The sequence below is a fragment of the Asparagus officinalis genome, chromosome 7, assembly GCF_001876935.1.
Source record: "Asparagus officinalis chromosome 7, Aspof.V1, whole genome shotgun sequence".
In the NCBI taxonomy this organism is placed as follows: domain Eukaryota; kingdom Viridiplantae; phylum Streptophyta; class Magnoliopsida; order Asparagales; family Asparagaceae; genus Asparagus; species Asparagus officinalis.
Genome location: NC_033800.1, coordinates 105,392,379 through 105,403,047, shown reverse-complemented (window position 1 = coordinate 105,403,047; position 10,669 = coordinate 105,392,379). Strand labels below are relative to the sequence as shown.

Sequence of the window (10,669 nt, the reverse complement as noted above, 5' to 3'; positions counted from 1 at the left end):
GCTAGAACTAACGCAGAAGCAAGAATTAACAACTCTGCATGTAAAAAACCTTTGTTAGGTTTAGAACTAGCAAGGTGTGGGCTTAAACTGGTTGTATACAAGCTAGAACTAGGGTAATATAAGCTAGAACTAACGCAGAAGAAAGAATTAACAAGTGTGCTTGTAAAAAACCCTTGTTGGGTTTAAAACTAGCAAGATGTGGGCTAGAACTGGATCTATACAAGCTAGAACTAGGTTAATAGAAGCTAGAACTAAAATAGAAGCAAGAATTAACAAGTGTGAAGGTAAAATACGAAAGCCGGGTTTAGAACTAGCAAGGTGTGGGCTAGAACTGATTGTATATAAGCTAGAACTAGGGTAATACAAACTAGAACTAACGCAGAAACAAGAATTAACAAGTGTGCATGTAAAAAACCTTTGTTGGGTTTAGAACTAGTAAGGTGTGGGCTATAACTGGTTGTATACAAGCTAGAACTAGGGTAATAGAAGCTAGAACTAACGCAAAAGCAAGAATTAATAAGTGTGCATGTAAAAAACTCTTGTTGAGTTTAGAACTAGCATGGTGTGGGCTAGAACTGGCTGTATACAAGTTAGAACTAGGGTAATCCAAGCTAGAACTAACGCAGAAGCAAGAATTATCAAGTGTGCATGTAAAAACCCTTGTTAGGTTTAGAACTAGCAAATTGTGGGCTAGAACTGGCTGTATTCAAACTAGAACTAGGGTAATAGAAGCAAGAATTAACAAGTGTGCTTGTAAAAACCCTTGTTGGGTTTAGAACTAGTAAGGTATGGACTAGAACTGGCTGTATACATGCTAGAATTAGGATAATAGAAGCTAGAACCAGGGTAATAGAAGCTAGAACTAACGCAGAAGTAAGAATTAACAAGTGTGCATGTAAAAAACCCTTGTCGGGTTTAGAACTAGCAAGGTGTAGGCTAGAACTGGCTGTATACAAGCTAGAATTTGGTTAATAGAAGCTAGAACTAACGCAGAAATAAGAATTAACAAGTGTGCATGTAAAAAACCCTTGTTGGGTTTAGAACTAACAAGGTGTGGGCTAGAACTGGCTGTATACAAGCTAGAACTAGGTTAATAGAAGCTAGAACTAACGCAGAAGCAAGAATTAACAAGTGTGCATGTAAAAACCCTTATTGGGTTTAGAACTAGCAATGTGTGGGCTAGAACTAGCTGTATACAAGCTAGAACTAGGGTAATAGAAGCTAGAACTAACACAGAAGCAAGAATTAACAAGTGTGCATGTAAAAAACCCTTGTTGGGATTAGAACTAGCAAGGTGTGGGTTAGAACTGGCTGTATACAAGCTAGAACTAGGGTAATAGAATCTAGAACTAACGCAGAATCAAGAATTAACAGGTGTGCATGTAAAAAAACCCTTTTTGTGTTTAGAACTAGCAAGGTGTGAGCTAGAACTGCAATACAAACAATGTTTTAAAATTCTTATAGCTAGGAGTTAAAAATCATAACATGGAGTCAGTATAGAGAGGATGTAAGTCTTTTATAGCAAACAAAGGACTACATGTAATAACAAAAGGAATATTCATGCAATGCCACTCAACAAAAGCATTAAACAACTAAGAAAGGAACATCCAAAAGTTTACAAAAAGTAAAAGAATACAAAACCACCGGGCACCAAGAAATTAATCAATTTCCAAAATATGATTACAGATAAATGTAAATAACTTGGATTCTGTCATCATCTGAAAATCCATAAATTTAATAATACTAAGTTCACAAGAGACGTTATTCTTTCTTCAAATTTTGCAAGAGAATGTGTATTAGCTACAATCATCTTTCTCATCAAACACCATGAGCATTCTTCATTACTGCCTGAAAAGTTTGGCCCAAGATTACGCCCGCAGCTATCTCCACATGCAGACTCCTTCTGCAGTATGAAGGCTTTGTTAACTATAAGTTCAAGTCAAGCCTTTGTGCAGATGCACATGAACTTGTCATCCATATACCAATTGTTGTTTTAGAGAGAGGAGAGAGAGAGAGAGAGAGAGAGAGAGAGAGAGAGAGATAGAGGAGAGAGAGAGAGGAGATGAGAGAGAAAGAGGAGATGATTGCTGGGTCTGAGAGATTGAAGAGAGAAGATAAGGATAATTTAGGGATTTTAGCTTAGCTGGCATGTAATAATTGATAAAAAAAGACTGCAGTACAAAGTGTCACACATTAAGGGGCTGATTCACATAGGAAAAAATATGAGGGGCCTCGTCACATGAAGTTTCTGCTTTTGGGGCCCAGACACATTTTTCTCCTTTTTTATGTATTATTGAAACTTTAAAGAGATAAAAAAAATTAAAAAACAAAAAAAACGGGCCGGTCGGGAGCCCGGGCCTGTCCAAATTGGCCTAGGTCTGGGTGAAATCGGACCCGCGGGCCGGTCCGAATGGACACCCCTACCCGTATTCATCTTCTTCTTTAATGAATTCTTTGTCTACCGCTGCGCACAAGTTTTCTAACTTTTTCAGCTGAGAACATGTGAGCTGGGGCAGTAATTCATCCGTGACTTGCTCCTAATTATAATACAAACAAGAAGACCTTGCAGCATAAGAAGACAAGAGAAGATAAAAATGTTTCTGACTTCTAATGTTCATTAGCCATAAATTTCGGGAGTAATTTCCTCCATAATGGTAGTTCCCAATTTATGCGGGTAGCGTCCTCTGGTATTTGAAATTGCATAGAAATTTAGATGAATCCACCTACAATCAAACGATGGAATAATTTGAGACATAAAAGATATTCTTAAGAATTCAGACTACTGGTAAACGATAAGCATGAACAGAATTTTTCCTTTTTATACCGATGCTTTCCCTTTTTTAATAATCTGGGCATGTACAGAAAGTTTATTGGACAAAATAAAGATGGATACAACATACACATGAAGGGAAAAGGGGAGGAGGCAGCAAACAAGGACAACATAATCTCATTGATCTGGTGTAATAATAAGTTCTGATGTCAAGAGTCTCAAAGTGATAGGAAGCATCAAAAAAATGAAGTGGTTTGAACAATAAGTCAGCAAGAATATGATCCGAAATACTAATATAGAGTGAAAGCAATGGAGAAAGATGTGATTATAGAACTTCACACTACTTCTACAAATTATGAAAATTAATTGTAGCCTCGCCCTGGGCAGACTAGCAATCTCCTCTCTCTCTCTCTCTCTCTCTCTCTCTCTCTCTCTCTCTCTGAGTATTTGTGATTAATTTTGATCTTGAAGGTTTGCTTCTTGCCGATTTTAGATATAAAATACATAACGAAACATTTTGATTGATAGTAGTATTTTTACCTTTTTATGAGTAGACGCTAGAGCGCATAAACTTTTGCGCAATTCAAATCCTACACAACTAACTTAACTGTCATAAATATTCCCTTTATCCCCTCTACTTTTTCTTTCATTTTTCTCCCGTAAGTTCTGGTTTCCCGCAGCTAATTCCGTGAACTTCATGACCAAAAAAGGCTAAAAACCGCTCCAACCTCCCCCTCCCCCTTCCCCTTCCCCTTCATGAATCTTATAAATACCCCACAAATCCATCCTACCATATTATCTCAAACGTTATCCTTCCCTCCCTTTCTCTAACCATTCTTTCTTTTAAATACTTCATTCACTAAACCTATCAAAGATGAGCTTCACAATGCTGTACTTTCTATTCATATTTGCGTCCTACAATTTCTCATCCTCTTCTGCCTCAACATTAAACTATGGGGACGCTCTCGAGAAATCCATCCTCTTCTTTGAGGGTCAACGTTCCGGAAAACTCCCTGTCGACCAACGACTTACATGGCGAGGGGATTCTGGCCTATCTGATGGATCTTCATACAACGTATATATATCTGCTCTAATACCATATAGCTCATAGTATACCATGCGATAAGATACAACAATTTAAATGATTGGTTAAATTTTTAGGTGGACTTGAGTGGTGGATATTACGATGCTGGCGACAATGTCAAGTTCGGCCTTCCCATGGCCTTCACAACGACAATGCTGGCCTGGAGTATTATTGAATTTGGTGAAGATATGAAGGGTCAGATCGACAATGCAAGAAATGCTCTTCGTTGGAGCACAGATTATCTCCTCAAGGCCGCTACAGCCACTCCCGGTGCTCTCTATGTTCAAGTAAGCTAGTAGCTAAACCCTCCTTTTCTATTTTATTACTACATATGCTCCTAGCTTTTAGCTTTTATGACGGTGTATATGTATTTGTCCATAGCAATTTCTATATGAGTTTAAAAACCAACAAGAAAACAAGATTGTCATAGTGCCCAATAGGGTGTGTTTTAATAAAACAAAACAGAATGTTTTTTTGTTAGCTTTAGACTTTTATCGGGGATCATGTGATGGTCAGAATTAAACATTTACCAAGTATATTCCTACGCGATTCTCTCAATAAGTTGAAAAGCTAACTAAAAAAGATGTGTTAAAGAAGTCCCCAAATAACACAGGATAGGATGCGTAACGAAAGAAAATTTTACATTCCACGAACATGTAGGCACAAAATTCCGAATAGGAATACATTTCTCATTTGTGAATATATAGGTTGCAGATCCAAACATGGATCATCGATGTTGGGAGAGGCCTGAAGACATGGACACTCCTCGGAATGTCTACAGATTGACAAGCCAGAGCCCAGGATCCGACGTGGCTGCAGAGACCGCAGCAGCATTGGCTGCATCTTCGATTGTGTTCACAGATTCTGATCCTGCTTATTCTGCCAAGTTGCTTCAAGCTGCAGTCAACGTAACTGATTCTTTCTCTACTATGATGGTACTGTCGTGCAATTTTGCTGTGGCTCTTGTTCTTATTTGGGTATTGCAGGTATTTGATTTTGCTGACAAGCACAGAGGCAGCTATAGTGACTCACTTGGTTCAGTCGTGTGCCCATTCTATTGCTCCTACTCTGGATACAATGTAAGATTTGTTACGTGGACTAATAATATCGCTTCCTATGTGAGTCTTCTGGCTAGAAAATTTAGAGTTTTCTCATGGAAACCATCTTTAATATATGGCCATTTTTATAAAAACAACCTTAATTTATACATAAATCATCTTTAAAGATGAAATTATGTTGCAACAATTTTATACAGACTCACTAATTTCATCCAAGGCAAAATCTGTCAAAATTTCATCACATGAAAAAAGAGTCAAAAAAATAATTCAATCCAAGAGGTCTATCTGTAACAATGAAAGTACATGTGTGGTAAGTACAAAAACAGCATCATTACAAGGGGTCCATGTGCAATCACCCGTAAAATAGAATATGTACAATAAGTAACTATATCTATATAGTACAGGGAATAATGCATCTCTGAATAACCATTTTGAAAAAAGGATTTTAGCTCCTATTTGTTTGTGGGAGCAGGAAGCTCCTACATGTCATATATCCAGTCGAACGGAAACACATTGGGTGCTGAAGACGACGACTACTCCTTCAGCTGGGATGATAAGCGAGCTGGCGCCAAAGTTCTTATTTCCAAGGTGTCATTCGAAAATTTGATTCTGATACTATAGCCTGCGTTTGAAGGAAGAACGTTTATTGAGGGTGGTAAACATCAATTTATATGCAGGGTTTTTTGCAGCAAAAGAATGAGGGGTTGCAGATGTATAAAGCGCATGCGGATAATTATATCTGCTCTCTGGTCCCTGGAACCAGTAGTTTCCAAGCACAATATACACCAGGTCAATCTCTTTCTAAATTAGGCTTATTTGAACGATAATGATCCAATTTTCTAAGCATATAGAATTGTTATCCCTTTAAATTGAAATTATTAAACCTTTCCTTTCAAAAATGAAAGTACTTAACTATCTTATTTTATGTGTAATACAACTTTTGTGTTTTACATGCCTCTTAACGGCAAATTCAAAATAACTTCAGATAACTGTATGTCTCTTCTACCCCTTCAAAACGCACAACTTAAAATTTTGATTTGAAATTCTTCGAATTTAGATCCTTTCAACTATAAAAGAGTTCGTTTCTTCGATGAAATTTGTTCACTAGTATTTCATTCTAACTACAATCACTATCATATCTCCATCAAATAGCCACTAGCAAGCAGATTCTCATTCTTGTTAACTAAAACAACTCAAATGATATTCTGATAATGATCAGGGGGCCTTCTCTACAAACAGAGCGAAAGCAACTTGCAATATGTGACCTCCACTTCTTTCCTCCTCCTCACTTATGCCAAATACCTCACCTCCTTCGGCGGATCCACCACCTGCGGAGCATCAACTGTGACAGCTGCAAATCTCGTGTCACTGGCCAGGAGACAAGTATCCATCCATTAACATATTCTTCAAAAACACATTTAATGAGAAACTATTTGATAATTATTATTGACGATATAGTTGGTACATCAACGACTATCAATCTTTAAAGGGTTAACTGTGAAAGATCTCCTGTACCCCTGAACTATCACAATTGCGAAAAGATTCCTTATATTGCTGCAGATAGACCCTTGTACTATCGCCAAATTGCGAATAGACCTAGGGTGAGTTTTATGTGACTCTTTTTCCCTCAGGAAGTCTAGTTGTTAAAAAGGCAAATTTCTCTTTCTTTGATGGTAAAAGAGGCAAAAGAATTTCACTTAGGGGATCTATTTGCAATAATAGAATTATACGAAGTATATCCAAAATTGACCGATAGTACATGGGGTCTATTCGCAATTAATCCATCCTTAAACTATGAGAGTTTGGGATCAAGGTATTGGTGTCTTCTCCTCCATTTGGTGCACCAACTATACAGTGTAAAAACCATTAGAAATTTTTACTTCGATTTCGGTAGTAAACTACTGCAACTTCGTAATTTCGACACTATATGCAGGTTGATTACATATTGGGCCAGAATCCAGCAAAGATTTCCTACATGGTAGGGTTTGGGGACCGATACCCACTACATATTCACCATAGAGGTTCATCGCTACCGTCGATTCACACCTATGCTGATCGCATTTCATGTAGCAGTGGCTTCTCATACTTGTATTCGAGCTCGCCAAACCCTAACGTGCTTGTGGGTGCAGTAGTTGGTGGACCGGATCACAATGATGGGTTTTCCGATGATAGAAACAACTATCAGCAGTCGGAGCCAGCAACTTACATCAACGCACCATTGGTTGGTGCTCTGGCTTTCTTTTCAGCAACGAAGTAGTGTCAGGAGAAACTGGAGGCTCAGCAGATATGAGACATTTTGGTTTTTCGGACACTGATTTTGTAGTAGATATGTTTGCTGAAGTAGAAAATGAATGTAGCGTGTACTGTAATTTAAGTTTGCAAGAGCAAAGAATAAGGTATGAGACGCCACTGTGGTTAATTTAATTGGCGTTTGACAACTAATTCTTAAAGCAAAACCAAAAAAATTTGGCTTAAAAGTAGCATTAGGTGGTTGATTGCAATAAAAAATCATTTTAATGATGGTTTACATATAACTTGACAATTGAAGGCAGTCTCTATAGAATGACCCTATTTTAAAGATGATTTCTTGGGGAAAAACCTTAAAAAAAATTGAAGGATAGGGAACAAAACTAAGTATAGGTCTCGCTTCCACTTTTGGAGCAATTGGATTCAAATAAATATCTCTTCCATAAAAAATAAGAGAACTTGTGAATAAATACACTAAATTTCAGTACATAGGATCGATTGAGTAGTTCATCTCTGTTATTTCAGAGCAGTGTTAGAGCAACATTCAGCCAAACTAGGAACTTTCAGATGCAATGCCAAATCAAATAGCTGCAATAGAAGAGCATCAGCAATATCCTAACTACCTCAACAATGATATAACAAACAATGAGAGCCAAAAGTCACGCCATCTTTCCAGCATTGCAACAGATGGAAAATTGCAGGATGCAGCAACCATTGCCAATTTCATATTTGCATTGGTTAAATATAAAGAATGTCAGAACTTGTAATAAATGGTTTAGATAGATACGCTTCATCTGGAAGATGAAAGATGTCATTATAATAGAAGAACATCGCCAAGGCGAATAATAATCATTAGAGTAAAACCTTCACTTTTGTTTTCAAACTAGTAAAGGTATAAGTCTAGAGTTCTGTCAGTACCTCATCCTGCACCGTGCTTGAACCACCGTCACAGTCACCTCTTCTAGAAGATGGCGGCCGTGGAGCCAGGGCACCAGACTGCTCTCTGCACAGCTGTACATTGGAAAAGAAAATTATATGAACCTTTCAAGAAAGGAAAGAATCAGTCTGCATAACGACCAAAATTCAAAGACTGAAGCTTACAGAACATAACCGATGGGCTCATCAGGTAGAATCATTAGCACCATTCTCTTCCCTTCTTGTGTCGGTCCTCCACAAAATATCACGGGCTGCAAATTTTCAGTAATTAAAAATGATATAAAGTGGCAGATTTATTCTAGTGAAAGGCAAGAGAAAACCTTACCAGATCCTTGACCAGTAAAGGTCTCCTCCATAACCATAAGAAGGGTATTGATGGTAATTTGGAAGTAAGAGTCCATATATACATACATATAATGATCACAGAACTATTGGGTAAACAGAAAAACTGTGTAACGTGTAAGTTTCATATTCCAATTAGATCGTTCAAAGCAACCCCTATTGAAGGATTATTGCAAGTTTCTTTCTTAAAGTGGAAACTAAAATTGAATTTTCACAGTAAAAATGATGCCAGGTTCTTTCGACCAGAACTATTAACAATATAATGTGATCTACAACTAATCAATCTATTGGGCGCAGAGTCATACCCTCACGCCGCGGAAGCGATATCACCTAAGAGATAGCCCTAGTTTTCGTTGTCACAAAAGCACAAGTCAATCTCTATATTCTTGTTTCTCAAAAGGAAACTAGAATAGATAGTGAAATTCTTATTTCTCAAAGGAAACAAGAATCGAAAGTGAGATATTTCATCAAAGTAAAATATACACTCTTCCTCTCATCAGTTCTAAGACTGAAATGTCGAGGGAACATACAAGCTATGCTAACTCATAGAAAAAGACGAGACAACAGATTTACGTGGTTCGGCAAACTTGCCTACGTCCACGGAAGGGGGTTTTCACTATGAGGAGAATACCAAACTATTACAAGCTCTCTCTTCCTCACTTCTTTTCTTTTCCTCTCAAGTTTCACACTCACTCAAGAATTTCCCACACCACCCCTTCCCCTTCTCTCTTCCTCTCTATTTATAGGCAAGAGTTAGGGATGGATGCCTTGCTGGAACCATCTCACCAAGGAGAGCACGGAAGTATGGGGGGCTGTGAGCATGGGAGCAATATAGGGGGGGCTGTGAGCATGGGGTACTTGTGTCCCCCCATGCTTGAGTCCACTCAAAACATGGGCCACAGGTCCACTCACAATTCTCCATCTCGTTCATCATTTGATAAACCTTAAATTTTGAACGAACACCAGAAGAAGCCCCACGAACATCACCAGAGATATCCAAGTTAAAAACCAGGCCAAACCAGCTACGCCACTATACCGCGGTTGCCTACGTATCCTCCACCGGGATCAAGTTAATCGTAGTTCTGCTATTGTTCTCCAACATAGTCTCCACCACACCTCCATCACCGTTCCGAAGGGCCATACCCTCTTGGGCAGATCAACACGGGCTGATATGAAGTAAGTCCAAGCAATGTTGGAACTTGCTACCTGTCACCACCTTAGTTAACATGTCTGCGGGATTCTCATTCGTGTGCACCTTTATGAGAGAAATATCACATTCCTCTATGATATCTCGCACAAAATGATATCTGACGTCGATATGCTTGGTACGAGCATGGTGAACTTGATTTTTCGCTAAGTGAATCGCACGTTGACTGTCGCACCACAAGTTCACGCTCTCTTGCTCAATCCCCAAATCATCTAGAAGACCCCACAGCCATAATGCTTCCTTCACTCTCTCCGCCATGGCCATGTACTCGGCCTCTGTAGTAGAAAGTATCATTGTAGCCTACAATATCGATCGCCAACTAACTGGATCACCATGTATCCTGAATACATTACCAGTAGTAGATCGTCGTCTATCTAGATCACCCGCATAATCTGAGTCCACAAACCCGTTGATTTGACATGTATCTCCACCAAAATATAGACCCGTATCTGTGGTACCTTTCAAGTACCTTAGGACCCATTTCACTGCTTTCCAGTACGTCTTTCCTGGATTCGCCATGAATCTGCTGACACACTAACCGCCTGTGAAATATCAGGGCGTGTACACACCATTACGTATATTAAACTGCCAACTGCACTAGCATAAGAGACATTATTCATGTGTGCTTTATTTTCCGCTTTAGTGGGAGATTGTTTACCAGAGAGCCTAAAATGTGGAGCCAATGGAGTCACCACCGGCTTAGCACTTTGCATTCCGAACCTCACGATTACCCACTCAATGTAGCCCTTCTGACTCAAGAACGATCGCCGATTCGTCCACTCCCTTTTAATCTTCATACCCAGTATTTTTTTAGCAGCGCTCATATCCTTCATTTGAAACTCTTTACCAAGTTGAGATTTCAGCCTATCTATCTCCACCTTGCTCTTAGAAGCAATAAGCATGTCATCCACATACAAAAGATGATAGATATAATCACCTCCACTAAGCTTCCGAATGTAAACACAGCAATCGTAATCGCTTCGAGAAAACTCATGCTTCAGCATGAAGGAGTCAAATCTCTTGTA

General features: G+C 38.7%; 1 protein-coding gene across 1 annotated transcript; it reads left to right on the top strand.

Annotated features, from left to right (window-relative positions):
- On the top strand, positions 3,598–7,267 carry LOC109849077 (endoglucanase 1-like). The gene is made up of 8 exons (XM_020418864.1): positions 3,598–3,845; positions 3,932–4,141; positions 4,562–4,762; positions 4,841–4,933; positions 5,354–5,500; positions 5,590–5,701; positions 6,132–6,295; positions 6,846–7,267. Exons 1-8 carry the CDS (start codon positions 3,645–3,647, stop codon positions 7,167–7,169), a joined length of 1,452 nt encoding a protein of 483 aa, XP_020274453.1. The 5' UTR covers positions 3,598–3,644; the 3' UTR covers positions 7,170–7,267.

Excerpts from the sequence above, each read along its gene's own strand:
- LOC109849077 (XM_020418864.1), top strand. The coding sequence starts at position 3,645 with ATGAGCTTCACAATGCTGTACTTTCTATTCATATTTGCGTCCTACAAT. Across the intron at positions 4,142-4,561 it reads CCGGTGCTCTCTATGTTCAA|GTTGCAGATCCAAACATGGA; the intron begins GTAAGCTAGTAG and ends GTGAATATATAG. Across the intron at positions 4,763-4,840 it reads TGCTTCAAGCTGCAGTCAAC|GTATTTGATTTTGCTGACAA; the intron begins GTAACTGATTCT and ends TGGGTATTGCAG.